The sequence below is a fragment of the Aristolochia californica genome, unplaced genomic scaffold (assembly GCF_029961685.1).
Source record: "Aristolochia californica isolate CCGP_79_NKW_82.1479 unplaced genomic scaffold, dmAriCali1.0.hap1 SCAF_5, whole genome shotgun sequence".
Classification (NCBI taxonomy): domain Eukaryota; kingdom Viridiplantae; phylum Streptophyta; class Magnoliopsida; order Piperales; family Aristolochiaceae; genus Aristolochia; species Aristolochia californica.
In genome coordinates this window covers 45,318,109-45,334,870 of record NW_027182214.1, presented here as the reverse complement: position 1 = coordinate 45,334,870, position 16,762 = coordinate 45,318,109, and the positions used below count along the sequence as shown (strand labels likewise).

The 16,762-nt window shown below is 38.6% G+C and overlaps 3 protein-coding genes and 1 pseudogene across 3 annotated transcripts; 2 read left to right on the top strand and 2 right to left on the bottom strand.

The window, feature by feature from the left end:
* Positions 1-43: 43 nt before the first annotated feature.
* Positions 44-3,240, top strand: LOC137965717 (uncharacterized). The gene is made up of 5 exons (XM_068812040.1): positions 44-122; positions 1,231-1,529; positions 1,620-1,742; positions 2,514-2,804; positions 2,940-3,240. Exons 2-5 carry the CDS (start codon positions 1,266-1,268, stop codon positions 3,147-3,149), a joined length of 888 nt encoding a protein of 295 aa, XP_068668141.1. The 5' UTR covers positions 44-122; positions 1,231-1,265; the 3' UTR covers positions 3,150-3,240.
* A 605-nt stretch (positions 3,241-3,845) lies between these two features.
* LOC137966680 (uncharacterized) lies at positions 3,846-7,320 on the bottom strand. Its single transcript, XM_068813369.1, has 4 exons — positions 7,145-7,320; positions 6,479-6,546; positions 4,225-4,317; positions 3,846-4,081 (listed from the first exon to the last, which is right to left on the bottom strand). The coding sequence occupies exons 1-4, from the start codon at positions 7,260-7,262 to the stop codon at positions 4,058-4,060; spliced, it is 303 nt and encodes a 100-aa protein (XP_068669470.1). The 5' UTR covers positions 7,263-7,320; the 3' UTR covers positions 3,846-4,057.
* Positions 7,321-7,540: 220 nt separating this feature from the next.
* LOC137965473 (vacuolar protein sorting-associated protein 28 homolog 1-like) lies at positions 7,541-8,854 on the top strand (annotated as a pseudogene).
* A 2,175-nt stretch (positions 8,855-11,029) lies between these two features.
* Positions 11,030-16,551, bottom strand: LOC137966180 (ADP-ribosylation factor GTPase-activating protein AGD5-like). Its single transcript, XM_068812725.1, has 10 exons — positions 16,317-16,551; positions 14,926-14,984; positions 14,495-14,585; positions 14,367-14,421; positions 14,155-14,245; positions 13,812-14,028; positions 12,985-13,174; positions 12,685-12,863; positions 12,139-12,428; positions 11,030-11,634 (listed from the first exon to the last, which is right to left on the bottom strand). The coding sequence occupies exons 1-10, from the start codon at positions 16,365-16,367 to the stop codon at positions 11,472-11,474; spliced, it is 1,386 nt and encodes a 461-aa protein (XP_068668826.1). The 5' UTR covers positions 16,368-16,551; the 3' UTR covers positions 11,030-11,471.
* Between the last annotated feature and the right edge of the window lie 211 nt (positions 16,552-16,762).

The following is a 16,762-nucleotide window of genomic DNA, read 5'->3' as shown; positions in this document are numbered from 1 at the left end:
CCATCCGCTTGGGAAGGTTGAACATACAGTCCTATTTCTTCAAGTTCGATGTCCATGGTGGCTGTGTGCATTTCTTCAGGTCCCATCTGAAGCAGCTCGTCCGTTCACACGTTTGAATTTCTGTAAGTGATACTTTTCCTCCTGTTTCTGTTTCAGTCTCTGTAGAAACATTACGGTTGGAGAGAAGTATTTTCTTTTACCAATTCTAGTTCGATTTGACGAGTGTAAATTTCTGAAAATCCATTGAGCTTGATTTCGGTTTTGGATTTTAGATCTGTTTCTACCTCGGACAAAAAAATTGGTATCGATGCTTTCTTTGTGCCTTTGAACTGTATCACTCCAAAATATCAGGGTTGATTATCTGTTTTTCACCGCAACATCGTGTATAGTTTTTCTCATGGATCATATAGCTTCAAGCCCTTCTTATCGTGTCGTTACTTTTTCTCTTTTTTGGGTTGATGGTGGACAGCTAAACTATTTGATTTGCCATCGACAGTCTTCTCGATTGTTGAACTTCATCGCTTATTGGTTTCCTTTTTGGTCGAAGTAAATTGAACTACGTCTGGTGATTGAGCTAAGCCATGTGTTGGTTCTCTTCGGTTCTGTCTGAAAATCTTCTGAAGTATTTGTTCAGTTCAGTAAAGTTTGGGAGTTGAGATGGTTATAGAGGGGCTGTTGCTTGATTTATGGAGGTGAAATTTTGCACGTAAGAAGTCTCCGTATATTAAACAGAGGACCTAGAAGATTGATTATTAGTATATGATTGGTGGAAAGTTTGCTTATTTGTAATAAATGTTTGACTTAAAGTTTGCCTATTTCTCTTAGAAATTTCCTTGCCACTTCCATGGACATGCAAGCATTCTCTACATCCACTATTGGGAGAAGAAAAAGATTATTATCCTCAGAAACTAAAAAGTACTCATTGTAGTAGAGTTTCTTCTTATAATTGGTGACTAACCGTTCAATGATGCTTCATAATTGATTTTGTACATGTGTTTGATATTTTAACCTAAAATATAAATTGAATCATGATTTTATTTTTGCAATGAAGCCAAAAGTGACTGAAAATTTTTACTGTTATCTGGGAGACTGGGAAGACAGAACCTTAGCAAGGGTAGCTCCTTAGCTTATGAATCTCCAGTTCTGCTGCATTTGGCTGACTTGATAAGAAAGATTAGAATGAATGAGATAGATATTTCCACCTCTTGCTGATACCAATTTTTGCCCCAGGTTTTGCCTCTATATTTTCCTGTCACCTGCCAACAATGGATTTAGCAACAATGGATCGACGGACTCTCACCCTACTTGGATCAGGTGCCTGCGTCATGCTGTCGATGCATTTTACATTACAGCTGGTGTCGCAGCATCTTTTCTACTGGAAAAACCCAAAGGAGCAAAAGGCCATCCTTATCATCATTCTCATGGCTCCATTATATGCCTTCGACTCTTTTGTTGGTTTGGTAGATATTCAGGGAAGCAAAGTCTTTTTCACATTCTTGGACTCGGTGAAGGAGTGTTATGAAGCTCTGGTCAGTTCATTTGGAAATGTCTAACAAGATCCTTCTTTTATAAATTATGCATGACTTTTACCAGTGAATGTATTTTTTTTCCATTGACAGGTGATTGCTAAGTTCCTTGCCTTGATGTACAGTTACTTGAACATATCTATTAGTAAAAATATTGTCCCAGATGAAATCAAAGGAAGAGAAATTCACCATAGCTTTCCCATGACACTTTTCCAGGTCGGTACACTTTGTTGATTTTTATTGAAATGTTTCACCTGCTATATTTTATCACCTGATCTTCCTGCAGCTGGAAGCAGTTTTTCTGTCCAAATTAAAAGGAGTAAGAATAGATAATAATAGCATCAGTATAAATGATTTTGTTTCTCATACTGTCTCTAGTTTTTTTGTTTCTGGGTGTCAATTATTTATACAGACATCTTCCAAAAACTACTTGAAAACCAATCTGTGAAGACTGTCTGTGGTTGGGTGGAAACGTTTGTTTATTCAATTTGCAGTTTACAGTTTTGGCCTTTAGGTTAATTTCCATCTTTTTAGAAATTCCTCACACCCTCTGCTCATCAGAAAGACCTCAGAAGTGGCTCCACTTGTTTCTCTGTTGCTGTTTCTAAATTAATGTCACCTAGACCCAGCCTAATTGCATTAATGATGATTTAATTTCTGTTTCATTTTTGTAACGAATTGCCTTTTAAGACTAGCTGGATCCCTCATGGGTGTATAATGCTCACATGATTGTTATCTCTTATGGCTCTTGAATTTGTTTGTTAGTTTTGTTTTAATTCCTTACCAGAAAAATAGTTTCACAATCAAATTGATTTTCAGGCGGCAAAAACAAACTTTTATATGAGAACTTAATCTTTTGATAACTGTTGGTTATTTTATCACTATCATTGCTTCCAGCTACAAAACTTCATTCTAGACTCAACCTATTGTAAGGAATTGCCTATTTTACATGAATATTTGTCTAATTATGTATTTCTGTGACTGCAGCCTCGTACCGTGCACCTGGATCACCAAACATTGAAACTGCTCAAATATTGGACATGGCAGTTTGTTGTAATCCGACCAATCTGCTCTATTTTGATGATTATGCTTCAACTTCTAGGTTTGTACACTACGTGGATCAGCTGGACATTCACCATCATACTGAATATCTCCGTCTCCCTAGCACTATATGCTCTCGTGGCCTTCTATCATGTTTTTGCAAAGGAGTTGGCACCACACAAACCTCTATCAAAGTTCTTGTGCATCAAAGGAATTGTCTTCTTTTGTTTCTGGCAGGTAAGAGAATTCATCTCATCAATTGCTGAGTTCGTACCAGCTATGCTTCTTAATCTTCTTGATGATTGCCAACTACTTTTCATCTTTATCACAGGGAAAGAACTTTCACTGATGAGTTTTTGGAAATCATTTCAGGGAGTTGTGCTTGAAATCCTAGCAGCAGCTGGAATAATCCGATCTCACCACTTTTGGTTAGATGTTGAGCACATCCAGGAAGCCCTCCAGAACGTCCTCATCTGTTTAGAGATGGTTATCTTTTCCGTGATTCAACAGTATGCATACCATATTGCTCCTTACAGTGGGGATATTGCTGCGAAGCTAAAAATGGATAAGAAGAACCGCTGATCTTAGAATGAAGCTAAAAGTTATGATCACAGTCTGTGTATTAGTGATGCTGGAAGGATTGTATGAGTAGTTCTTCCCCATATTCAACTCATCTGCGTCTTACATGGCAGTTTTGAACAGCTAAATGAGATATTTTGAGCAGAAAGATTACACATTCCAAGATGCTGCTGCCTCCCTGCAATCTCAGTTCAAAGCTCTTTTGTTTTTCCTCATAGGCATCGATTTCTCATAGACTAAAGGAAAGATACAATTTTTATTTTATATTATATATATATATTACGTGTTATTTATGAAATTTGACATAAATATTAAATTATTTTTTTATGGAAAAAGGAATATTTCCGAGCAAAAAATACAGGTTATTACGGATGATGAAAAATGGGAAGCCATAACTTAGTAGAAGCTCGCGGCCTTCGTTATTCATTAATAGCCAAAAGACTCGTCCGTTTTATCTCTGCAGACATAAATGTCAAGTCAAGGTTCTGCGGGCTTCTGCATATTGGTGTGCTCTGCAGTCTCTTTACCCATGATTTCCAATTTCCAGAGTCACTTCCTTTTGAATGGCAATGACTACCATTCAGGTTTACAGTAGAAGAAGCAGTCACGGATGCAAGTTTCTCCAACAAATGAGCTGGTACTGTCTTCCATGTACTCGTTGCTGATTTAGCAGTGAGACCAAGTGGAACAAGTTTAGAGCTTTGGAGCGAAGAGTCGTTTCATTTAATAACTTGGAAAATCCATGAGGCAACAGTATAAGCTGTACGACGAGTGTAGTCATTCTGTGTAACGATAACAGAGGGCTCAAAACTGATTGTTACTAAATAAAAAACAACAATCCTAAATCTTGAAAACGATTTATTTGCAACAAGTTCCAAAAAGGAGAAACAGCTGCCACCTTCAACACATGTTTAATGAGCCCCCTCAGCAGTTTTCTGAAAGAGTGCAAAAACAGATAATGTAAGACTCATCAATAACTTCATTCTACTTGTGGAGAAAAAAAATAAGAGTAGGTACGGGTCATGCTTTGAATGTAATGAATTTCATGTGAAAATTTCAAAATGTTTTGCACAATCACCTCTTCCAGTGTTTCCTCTTTGCCTCCAGAAGAGAACTTCTTGTAACCTCCATATATAATCAGACCCCATGTGGACAAGCAGACAATCACAAACTGCAAGTAGTATTGTCGTCACAGATATCAGAATGCCATCTCATGGAAACAAGGAATCAATTCATCATTCTCCTAAAAGAATTGAACAATAAACAAAAACATTTAATAGCATTTAAGTAAAGACGAAAGGTTGTTCCTATTTCAATTTTCTCATTTGGGTCTGGCCTGGGAAGAGAAGAAGTGATCAAATGATTCCAAGTACTCGATCTCATTATAGCATCTACTGACATTACATCTAGAGTGTTTTATGATATGTTTATTTCTAATAACCTTGAGAGAAAATGTCTAGGATTATCTCTATATGCAGATGGTTTCCCAGATGCCGGAAGGGGCTTTCCAGTATTACAGCTATCCAAAAATAAGAAGCCAGAGGTATGAACCCCAGAAAGTATCCAACGCCAGCCACAGGTTGGACCAAAGCCACTGACATTTTGTTTACAAGGGTGAAACATAAAGGAGAAACAGAGTATTAGAAGTAGTTTTCAGTATTAAGATTCCATTTATCAAGGGAATCCAAATTATCCAAACAAAAAATCAACATGAATAGAGAAAGTGAAACAGAACTTTAGATGCATCCTGCTCCAAGTTCCAGAAAAGCCAGAAGTGGGTCACAGAAACGAGACTGATTGCAGCCAAAATGCTAGGAATTGAGCATAGGATTTGCCCACGGCGATACACGAAATCTTTGTAGATCAATAAGTTAGATTACTATCCTTTTTTCTTGTAAATTACAAATTGGTTAGCTTAGAACTGAATATTAGTAGAGAACTTGTAACAAGTTATCTTGATTAAGTGAAACAATCAGTTGGGCTGAAGAGTTGACTTGAATAAAATCAGCTCCGCTGGTCTGTTCCCCAAAATGGACTCCTAATAGGTTCTCATTCGCAATTTGGCCCAAAGAACTTGTTACTGATCCATCCATTTGATCATTGTCTGCAATATTCACATGGATATGAATGTGCGTATTTTAATTTTGGAGAGCATTTTAGATAGCAATAACAGAAATATGCTGTTTATTTCAGCCAGTGCATTTTCCTTCACATAAGATGTTGTCAGAAACATAAAATTGGTTGAACCATTTTATAATACTTTTGTGCAATGAACTCTTCCAGTCCTGCATTGCACATTACTGTAGTTTGAGAGGAGGTTTTAGTCAAAGGACCTAGGTGATTTGCGTGTCTCAAGCATGTCTGTAACCTGCTTCCAAAAGGAAATAGCACACATAACGTCAGAAAGCAGGTTGACCACCTTACAACATTAGACATCTGTTATAGACTCTTCCACAGATGGTTAAAACCTTTTATTAGAAGAAAGAGTTTTAAAGGAGGAACAGACAATTTTTGAAGTTTTGCCACAAGATTATCAGTTGAAACAACTAATAAGACAACCAAAATTGGCTGCAGAAGAATAACACTTTGCTAAAAAGCTCATATACCAACCAAAGCAAAAAGATACAGCCAATATATATGCATTCTTCCTCTTTTTTGGTCCCAATAAGTATGAAACTTTTTTATCCATTTCCAATTTCAGTACACAGGATTTTCTCTGTGTGAATGAGAAAATTGTCTGAAGAATTTTTGTACTGATCATCCTCAATATGAATAGCTATCGATAGCATAACATGAAATGTCTGCCTAGAAAAGGATCTTAAGATTTCAAACATGACTAAACACTCTAGGCTGATGACCATTAGTAAACCAGCTGACTTTTTTTTATTTGGGATATGTTACCTCAAAAGACCAGTATGAAATTTTTTAAAGACATGTTACATTCAAATACTTCAATAGACATTGAATGTGTGACATGGCATGTGATGCAAACCTGAGAATTTTGATTAACAGACACTCGATGTGGAAATTGAACTATAGGCTCAAGCATAATCTGCTGATGCGTGTAAAAATAATTACCTTATAACTCTGATTTTCATAGTTCCTGATAAGATACATTCCCAATACTGACTATCACATATGTGTAATATCCAAAAACAGAGAAGATCGTAGGCACTTCTTGATCACCAATATTGATAGCATCAATAGTAACAGACTGCTCCAAGATAATAGATAATATACACCAATGTATCCACATGGAAAGGTATTAAATTATTTTTAAAAAGTACCAGATATCTACAGTATTTTCCAACCATAGCCGTAAGAAAACTTACATGCTCTTCTTTCCACTTGGATGGGCTAAGAGGGTCATCCCAGCAGTTAACTCTCGGAGGTCCATGATCTGCAAAGAGTTGAACAGAAGGAGAAAAGCCATCAGATATCTAGCTAAAAATGCTCATTGTTACGTACTTAGTAAACCGTATAGGTTCTCAAATACATAAGTTAGAGCCAAAATGTCGTAAGTCATTCACATTACAGATGTAATAAGTGGCAGATTTAGAACTGATGGCCTCCACAAACACAAGAACAAAAACAGACAGAAAACACTATACACTGCCTTAAATGCTACTTACTAACTTTCTGAGATTCAATGCCATAAAAACAAAAACTCAATTCTGTCATTTCTAATAACTGGGAGGAAAAAACCTTAAATTGATGCAGAAAAGAAAAGGAGACATCCACATCGCTCGCCGGAGGATACAACAGAACGGAAGAATATGCCAGAAGGGAAACGAATCAATAAAGAATAAACACAATCTCGTCACAACCTCTCGAGAGACGCACAACACAAATCACGCATGAATGGCAATATTAGGTAAGTCGGAGCTTCAGACCACCAGAACCCAAATCAAGAACTAACCTATGAAACGACATCAGGAATTGTGATCAACACGAAGGAAATGTGAAGAACCGAAACAAGGGCAAACGAGGGAGTCTACCTGCACCACCGGCAAGTCCTCGCCGCTGGATGAGCTTAGCTGCTTGACCGGTCGATGTGGGAGACGAAAGACGGGAAAGAGAACTAGCTTGACGAGCCGCTGCTAACCAAGCCGCCATCCTCTCAACTAGAGCCTTCGAGTTCCTGGACGAGTTGAAAATCAGAAGAGCAGAGGCACCTGCCGTTCCTCTTGTCGAAGCGGCGAGAAAAAACCCAAAAATACCATTAAATGACAAAAACACCCTTGAGTTGTTCAATGATTAATTTTTACGCCCCAGAGTCCCCCACCCGGTCAGTCGACGGCGAGAGTTTCGGGTCGAAAAAAGCGGAATAACGATAACGCTACGATCGGCCGATATAGCCGATACACGATTTGATACGACGATATTTGACGAAAATGGGCAAATCTTGCTCGTATGGGCCGTCACTGACTGTTGAGGTTGTCTGTTACAATTGTAATTGGCGCTACAAAGCAATTATAACGGTTTCCGCCATTATTTGGTCAATGTAACGGCCTCGAAACGGGTTTTCTGTTACGTAATGGTAAATAACCGGGTTGACTCGGCGTCAGCCGAAGAACACCGAGTTAGCTTTGCTCGAATAGGTTTTTTTCAACGGCGCCAATCAAAATCAACAACCGAACGTGAACTGAGCTGACCGAGTCAGGACCAATTCGCGAGATTCACAGAGCCTTTTTCTCCCACGCTTATTCATGGCTTTCATCATCGCCAGCTCCGTAATTGCTCCGTCTGCTATTTTCACTCGAAAATTGAGTCGATTTCGAAAGTCTTCCTCGATCATCTTTCCTCGAATTTGCTCTTGATTTTATTTTTCCTCGGTTCATCTTCCCTGATATCCGGAAAGGTGATACGAACAGTCAAAGATTCCTTTTTTGTCGCCAAGGAAGTGAAGCTCTGGAACGATAAACGAGAGCGGGAGATGTACGACAATTTCGCGGATCTCTTCGCCATTATGAAAGCGACGGAAAAGCTCGAGAAAGCTTACGTCCGGGATATCGTGTCTTCCCAAGAGTAAGAGCCCGAATGCATCAAGCTCATTGCCCAATTCAAAACTCTGACCTCCTCTCTCAAAGATTCGGTTCCTTCGATCGAACGATTTGTAGAAACCTGCAAGATGGACTGCCCCGCAGCCCTCAACCGGCTTCTCGTATCAGGGGTCCCCGCCACCGTCGAGCACAGGGCTTCGGCCTCGGCTTCCATCGCCACTACCGTGGCAGAATGCGTGCAGCACTTCATCACGGCTATGGATTCACTGAAGCTCAATATGGTCGCTGTTGATCAGGTCCATCCCCTGTTGTCGGATTTGTCGGCTTCATTGAACAAGCTTAGTATTCTGCCGCCAGATTATGAGGGGAAGGTAAAGATGAAGGATTGGATTGGGAAGCTTTCTAAGATGGGTGCTGCTGACGAGCTGACAGAGCAGCAGGCGAGACAGCTTCATTTTGATCTAGAGTCTTCGTATAATTCGTTCATGGCTGCAGTGCCCAATGTGGGTAATTGATTGTGCTATGTTCTGTACATAAGCCCTATACCTGTGAAACTTTTATCAAAATTGATGCCTCCAACTGGTTTGTTGCTAGTTTTGTGATTAAAGTTCCATATTTGACTGATAGTATAGAAAGATAAACTTTTTTCTGTTATCATTATTTCCGTCTGGTTAATGAAAACCTGCATGAAGTATTATACTATTACTCCACTACTGCCTTGCCTGTTGCTCTTGAGTGCATTTAGCACAGCAGTGGCTGAGAAGCTCTCTGTGAATGCAAACTTGTCCTGGCCATCAACGACTGATCGATATTTCTATCTACCACTGAGCACGTTGTGGTTGCTGCATTAGGAAGGATAGCCAACAGAAACATGAGGTGTATTAGTCTATTCTTTCATTACAACTCTTTAAGTTATTAAGTTATTATCATTACATATGCTATTAGCATTGAAAGCTTCTTCTGTGTATTTGCTCCTAGTGTTCATTTTGCTGCTGTCAACAATCTAATTCCAAACGTTTGAAAGCCTTTTCCATCAATTCTTTGTTTGCATTCTACCTAAAACAAATGCTTCAACTTTTTTAATGCACCAGCTGATGGAAGGGAAAGCTTCTTCTGGTCCTCCTTACTATTCATTTTGTTGCTGCTCAAGTTCAAAGGGATGTTAAAAGCTTCTCTTGATGTTAGAACTTGGCCTTGTGATCAGTTTGCTTATGTTAATGGTCTTGAGCTTACTATGAGCTTAGTAGTCATATTGATCATGTGTAGTATAATTTTGAATAGGATCAATTCACGATAATTTACCAAGCATTGTAAAAATCATAGTGGATCAACAATCAATCCAGTTTTGCATGATATTCACTGGATAAGGTATTATATCATGTGAAAGTAGGTTAGAATGTGAAATTTTGAATCGAATTAGGCAAAGAACTTGATTAAAGTGTGAGCATTGTCTGGGTTTTGCAGCATACAAATTGAAGAAGAAAGAAGAAAGGAAGCAGGAGAAAGAACGAGTGAAAACAATAGCACACCCAAATGTAAATTAGGCAGCCTCTATTCTTGTGTTTTCATTAAGATATATCTGAAATAAAATTACATATGGATAATAATGCCCTCATGAATCCGTAAAGGAAATACTCCTACTAAAGACAAGAAAATTGCATCCTTCTAGCATTACAAGAATACTCAAGTAACAAAGTAACTTCATATGTTCTATTAGAATGATACGGAGTGAAGTACAAAGGAGAATCACTATCCTGCGAGTATCCTCAAAGGATATGAAAGTAGTACTGTGGTTAGGAATTTTGTGCTTAGGATGTGTTGGATTTGGGACCTCTGTTGCTATTCAAAAAGATAATTTATCTGTCTATTAATGTGTGGAATCTATTTTACAATAAGCTAGTCATCGGAATACCTGACCATGCACCAAGGTGATAGTGAGCAATGCTCCTATCCTGTCCATTCATGTTTGTATGTTTTTATTTTATGCTACTAGTTAATGTTAGCTGGCTATTGTAGAAAGAGTTGTCATTGAATAATTAAACAATAGAAAAAATCTTAATGAAGAATGGCTCAATAACATATGAAAGAGTTGTGATAAAGTTTTATACTGGCTGCTGTTTGAGGTAGTCCTCCAGAGTTCTGATACTGTTGAAAAAGTTGAGGCCAAGAATGGAGCAAGCAATTCTTGTGGCAGATCCCAGTACAGTTGGGACTGTTTTGATGATTTATGATGCTAGTTTTGTGCATATGATGCTGTTTATTTTTTGTTATATGTTAAACTGCTAAGTTTTACACTTATTTTTGTTGCTTTCTGGCTACTTCTGTGAAAATATGGATGTCAAGAACCAGGTATCGAAAATAATTCGAGGATGCAAGAACATTTTATGGCATTATTTTCACTCAGTAGGACACCACAACCTTAAAACAGAATCAAATATGGGCAACACTGTGAGTTAAGACAGTTCAACAAGCAGAAGAAGCACAATTGCCAGCTCCACGTTATAGATATTAGCCGTAGCAATGCATTTTACCTGGGATCTTTGTTGCATCATTCAGAGCCTTAGTGGTTACAATTACATCTTGTTTATCGTCCTTGCTGTAACTTGAAACAGGAAACCTATCCATCTATACAGCCGGAGATGGCCTGTATCGATTGTCCAATATATCCAGGAGATTTTGTGATGGTTAGCTAGAATTAGATGAGATTACTATTTTCTGAGATTACATATGAAAGGTCCCTAAAGCAGTTAGGAAATCATAGATACTATTACAAATAACCTAGGTGATCATAACTTTAATGTAAAACCAAGCCCAGCAAGAGCCTCCAAAGGAGCGGTGTATCAGCACATGAATAAATTAGGTCCACTGATTCATTTTTAAAACCTCTGAGCAACCTTAATTTCATCCCATACTGAGACGTAACTGAGACAATCCTGAAGCACTTTGAAGATCTTGCATGATTGTTTCTCAACCTAAGTTGTCTCGGTAGCTTGTGCTGAATTGACCCTTTTAACTCTTATCGTTCATTTGAGAAAAAAAGATTATAAGAAGTTAACAAGGGCTGAGCATGATAACCGCCTTTACAAAATCACTACCATTCTCCAACTTCTTTCCAAACGAGCGAATCCTTGTAGACTATCTAAAGACACCTTTATTATTCGAATACAACTGGTACAAATTAAGCCACCAAGTAAATAAAAAAGGAGCTGATCTACCAAAGAGCTCCCGTATCCCAAACAAATCTTGTATTTCCTACATTCAAGGCTGTCCTGCGAGGTGAACCAAGTACATGAATATCTGCTCTGAAGTAACTCCAAAAGAGCTAGGGTTTTGAGAACATCCCTTGTGTTAAGGATGAGAAATCATAATCTTTGCCTGATCTACTTGGGATCACAGAAGATGAGATAGGAGGAGATGCTTGAGGAGGCCTACTCACTCCACTGGGAGCTACTCCATTAACGACAGGTGCTGTCCCCATGATCATACTGCAACATGAAGAATTTAATAATGCAATTTCTAATTTAACGTCACTAATCACAAAGGTAAAGTAATAATTCAAAAAAAAAAAAAAAAAGAAACGAGTTTACAGTTATGTCTTAACAAGGCTGACTTAACTTCAACCCAGTCGGTTACAATTCATCTCCTTTCTCTTCAGTACTTTTGAACCCTTTTGAATTAACTAAGTACCAATAAAACAAATTGATACACTAGATAACTTAGATGTTAGTAACAGGTCTAGATTTTCTAAAGCAAGATCATAGTATAGCCCAGTCCGAACCCATGGCAATTAATTAGGAGGTAGATAACTGCTAAAAATCAAGAAAAAAACACCTGAGGGGTGCTAAAAGAAATGGAATGAACTCCATATCGTATTTACTTCAGTGATTCTTTTGCTTTTTTCATGAACTTGATGGACCTAAAACTCATCTCCTTGTGATTTCAAATACTCATAAAGACACATTATACCCATGACACATCAGTAGGATTACCTTGGTGTAGGGAAAGGACTGAAATTCCCAGTAGTGTGTGTAGGTCTGACACTGTGCCCGACTGCTGGTAACATCATTCCCGGAATCTGGAATCCAACATTCGACCAGTTCTGTGCTGGTGAACCACTACTAAGAATTTGAGGAGCATTAGGGCCAGGATGGTGGGTTTCTGCAGTGAACTGAGGGGGTGCACCACCAGGCTTAGCTGTAGCAGCCAACAAAAGGGCCTGCTGCTGAGCTAGCATAGCGAGTTGCTGGTGGTGGATTGTATACGGGGACACCATATTGGACTGCAACACACTAGAAATTGTAAGATAACACCTTTTCTCGCAAAAAAAAGTAATACAAGTACTCAACTCTGTAAGGTATTAATTGTTGTCCAAAAACTTTCTCTGTATGGAACTCAAAGAAGCAAAGCCAAGTCAATAAAATTCAGCAAACTCTGAGTCAGCAAGTTTTTGGACATTGTTGGCAGAGTAGAAGTTGTTGAGCATGCCTTTAGACAATGTTTGTGAAAGAATTGGTTATTACAACCAAGGTGCTGACCTTTTCAAAGAGGCTCATAATATCATTCTTTACATCTTTCTTCTCTGAATTATCTAGAACAGGAGGCTGCATGGCCGCTGAGGATTCCACAAAAAGGTCCTCAATTCCAGTAGATTTTGGCTGACTCTCAACTGGCTTTGCTGAACTTTCTTTCTCTGTTGAATTTGTTGCTTCTGCAGCTGTAGATTTAGAATTTAGAAAATATTGCAACAAAATTAAGTCAAGAGCAGCACATCTAACTAAACATGGTTGCTTATGTTTTGGAAACTGCAAAAAGAGATAGGAACTAATGATCATTACATTGGAATCCTGCCCAATCCTCCGCAGAAGATGACTCTGAGCCATTTTCACTGGGTCCATCCATGGAAAGCATATTAAAGAGATCAGTGGCTACATCAAGTTTGGGAGGTGAAACATCCGGCTTAGATTGTTCTTTCTGTATAAGATTGGCCTGAGCCAAAACAGGCTCCACTTTTGGCTCTGAAGGAACCTGTTCAATATCTCAGCTGTGTGAGAACAATATCTCTTGCTCAAGGTTCAAGGTTAACCAAGCTGAAACAGTTATATAGGCAACACAATGAAGATAGATATCCAAGTAAAAGATCTGAAGTGATTGCATGGCAAACTGCCAATCAAATAAAGTGAACACGCCACCTCAGTCAAACTAAATATAGTAATAAAATGAACAAAAAACATGCATAGTATGCTTATAATTGCATCAGTTGGCTCTATAACCAGATGGGGGTCTCTTAATGTAAGATCACGGTTCATGTCTGATAGGAGAGAAGGTATTTGCCTTTTAATTTAATACACAAGAAAGAATTACTACAACTGATTCCAGTACTCCTACAATGTGGTTTCTTCCATGATTATATTCAAAACACTTAGTTTCTGGAACTCTGATTGAAAGGCTTGACTTAATGCAAAATAATATTTTATTTTCTTCTTTTGTTCCTTTTCATTTCATTTAGGTGGGGAAGGGTGTCCTGAGTTCATAAATCTACAATACAAAAAAAAAAAAACTTTCAACTGTTTAAGTTCAAATAGATAAGAGTTCAACTCACTGGGCACAAATTCTGTTTCTGTAGGATAGAAATCGGCAGACTAGAGCACATTTATTAAAATACCTGATTAGATCTTTTAGGAGGCACTGAAACACGATTATTTACAGCAGGAGGTGGAATACTCCTCCGCTCTTCCAAGGGGCATTCTACTTTCGCAATATTGTACCCATGTGCTACTCTTTCCCCAACTTTCTGCCTAGATACAGGAGCCTTTTCTTCATGAGCCTTTGGTGGAGATTTGGTTTGGCCCTCCCTAGCAACCCATCTTTTCTCCTCATACCTGAGTATATTCCATATAATTCTTCATAATTAACAACAAGATCTACAATTAAGGGTGAACCTAAAAATGTTGAAAACGACAATTATGCAGCAGTTGGAAAAAAAGGATGAATTTAAACAATCATACTTTGCTCGAATAAAGTTTTCAATCCCAACTCGATCATAATTTGGAGGTAGTTCTGCCTCCCAGTACTTGTTTGACTTTTCATTACCCATTGCTGCATACATACAAAAAGTAAGATGCAATACCTTAGTTGTATTAGGAGCTTGGTTTGACAAAAGAACATGAAAACATTTCCAGAAACTAAAGCAATGTGAGACCAAGATGCACATGCTTACTCTGAATAAAAGCAACCTGCTCTGGAAGCCATGTGTCTAAAGTAGCAGATCGCACCTGCCGCATGTGAGCAGTATTATCAGCAAAATTAGAAAAAGAGGAGGGGGGAGGAGCCTATAAAGGATATCACCTTTGATATGTGTACCCCAAGACTTCTGTGGATACCAGAACACTGCATGCAGATGAAGATACCGAGGTTCACACTAGCCCATCGTGGGCCCCTGCATATGAACCACCCAGTTGTAAATCAAAAGAATACAATAGGGAACTTCAAATATTTTTTACTTGATGCGTTAACTTTATGAACTATCAGCCTGGAGCAACCAACCTAATGACAACAATATAAACATATATGGCCCTTCAAATGTCGCCATCAACAATGGATATAGTAGACATGGAAACTGCATATACAGAAGCTTCACCCTCAAAAGAGGATTAAAGCTATCTCCTAGAGGATCTAAACAAATATGCCACACAGAAAACAAAAATGCAACAGATCAAGGCAAGTTGAAAACAAGAACGAAACATTGAGAATTGCAAGTGCTATCAACTTGAACTTACTTTGCTTTGCAGTCAGCACACTCCCTGTTCTCTGGCAACTTTAAGAGCCCCTCCAATATCTGTAAGTAACACATAGGATGAGCTTCGATCCTATCCCAGAGATGATTAGCTATAGGATAAGCTTTGGTCCAACTATCCCGCAGAGAAATAGCTATAATTCCAACTATCACAAGATAAATAACTATACGATGCACTTTGATCCAACTACCCCAAAGATAAATAGCTGTAGGATGAGCTTAGATTCAACTGTCCCAAAGATAAATAGCTAATCTGAATAATGCTAGATTTTAAACCTAAATGATAGGGGGGAAATGAAAATAAGTGCAGGAACAGTTGCATTAATTTTATTGGTGAACAATGTGAGCAGATAAGCATCAGAAAAGAAGGATGACGAACAGATTGTCAAATGAAAAGCCTTGAAAAAGGAAAGCAACCCTGAGTGCAAAAAATTGCTAAGATAACTCCTTTTCATGGTATGACTATCAGCACAAGGCAACAATGTTAAACCACGCAACAAGTTTATCTTCTTCACCTTTTTCTGTGTCTATAAGAGTTTCTATCTGTTCTTCTCTTCGGGGGCTAATTAAAGGCAAACAAGAAGAAAGGTAGCAGTTTTTACATAATTCCTTATTTTCATGGAGCTACAGCACATGTGAACGTGATCAATTTTGTCCTCTTTTGCAATTTGGGAGGGGAAAAAGAAAAAAGAAAACCTTTAACCTCCAATCCAAAAGTATCAGGGTATCACGGATGACAACATCTGTCATATTTTCTTTTCAAATCGAGGAATGTTTAAAACAAAAGAGCTTCTAGCTCATGCCCTTCCATGAGAACAAGTTGAGATCTCCTTGTAAACTAAAACGGCCTAACCTCTTTCAATTGTTAATCTCAAAGTATAATCGAACTTTCTACAAGATCTCCTAAATAATACTAGAAAAGTTAACGCACTGAAGGATCTAAAATCCCGCGGCCAGAACCACCCAAAGAAGATCAAAGTTATTCGCCTGTGACGCAGAGCCACATCACTGAAATTTGTTCAGATGTGATGACGAATCCAGAACAGACCACGAAATCGGAAAACTAATTAAAAGTGACTTCAGCACAGGACACAATTTCAAAAACAAGAGAAACAAGCGAGAATCATAACTGAAATCTCCCTTCGTTAAAAACCAGCGACAAAATCAAAACAATCAAATTCGTAGTACCCTGAATTTCAATAGACATAAAGAGTTGATCACTGAAATGAACCAAAATCAATCTCTCCAATTCAAGCGGTTCCAACTGTCACACATCCGCGGATCTCTCCAACAGAGCCATTAACAAATTGAATCAAAAGCCAAAAAAAATATAATAATCAAGTTCGAAGAAATATCGCCGACTCGAAACCATACCTTTTTGTGTTTAGCATTGAGTTCCTTGGAGACGGACGCTTTCTCGTTCATGCTTCCAAAAAAACTCGAAACAGTTACAGGGCGACAAATCTGCGACAGAGAAAGAGAGAAAGAATAGAAGAAGCTCGTTCTTCTTCCTCCCTCTCTCCCTGCAGGCAGAAGGGTATCCCAACAATGGACTCGGAAGAAAATGAGGGAGGCACACGTTCCGCGTCTCTGGACTCTCTTTTTCTTTCTTCTCCGCAGCTGGATTTTCACACACAAAGCGAGGCTCGCGCAGGGATGACTCACCTCCTTGACACGTGTGAAATGATCATTCGTTACTGGGTTGAACCGTGGTCCCGCCACATGACTTTTGTGCTCGAAGTGGTCCACGTTTGATTACCCAAAACGTAGAATATCGCCTAGCGGGGCTGAAGTTACCAAAACGCCTCTCATGGCGCACC

What these genes read in the sequence shown, in the direction of transcription:
- LOC137965717 (XM_068812040.1), top strand. Translation starts at nt 1,266, where the DNA reads ATGGATTTAGCAACAATGGATCGACGGACTCTCACCCTACTTGGATCA. An exon ending in TTCCCATGACACTTTTCCAG is followed by an intron (nt 1,743 to 2,513) that starts GTCGGTACACTT and finishes CTGTGACTGCAG; the next exon opens with CCTCGTACCGTGCACCTGGA. An exon ending in TCTTCTTTTGTTTCTGGCAG is followed by an intron (nt 2,805 to 2,939) that starts GTAAGAGAATTC and finishes AAATCATTTCAG; the next exon opens with GGAGTTGTGCTTGAAATCCT.
- LOC137966680 (XM_068813369.1), bottom strand. Translation starts at nt 7,262, where the DNA reads ATGGCGGCTTGGTTAGCAGCGGCTCGTCAAGCTAGTTCTCTTTCCCGT. An exon ending in AGGACTTGCCGGTGGTGCAG is followed by an intron (nt 6,547 to 7,144) that starts GTAGACTCCCTC and finishes AACTCTTTGCAG; the next exon opens with ATCATGGACCTCCGAGAGTT. An exon ending in CCAAGTGGAAAGAAGAGCAT is followed by an intron (nt 4,318 to 6,478) that starts GTAAGTTTTCTT and finishes TACTACTTGCAG; the next exon opens with TTTGTGATTGTCTGCTTGTC.
- LOC137966180 (XM_068812725.1), bottom strand. Translation starts at nt 16,367, where the DNA reads ATGAACGAGAAAGCGTCCGTCTCCAAGGAACTCAATGCTAAACACAAA. An exon ending in TTGGGGTACACATATCAAAG is followed by an intron (nt 14,422 to 14,494) that starts GTGATATCCTTT and finishes CACATGCGGCAG; the next exon opens with GTGCGATCTGCTACTTTAGA. An exon ending in CTCCTAAAAGATCTAATCAG is followed by an intron (nt 13,175 to 13,811) that starts GTATTTTAATAA and finishes GATATTGAACAG; the next exon opens with GTTCCTTCAGAGCCAAAAGT.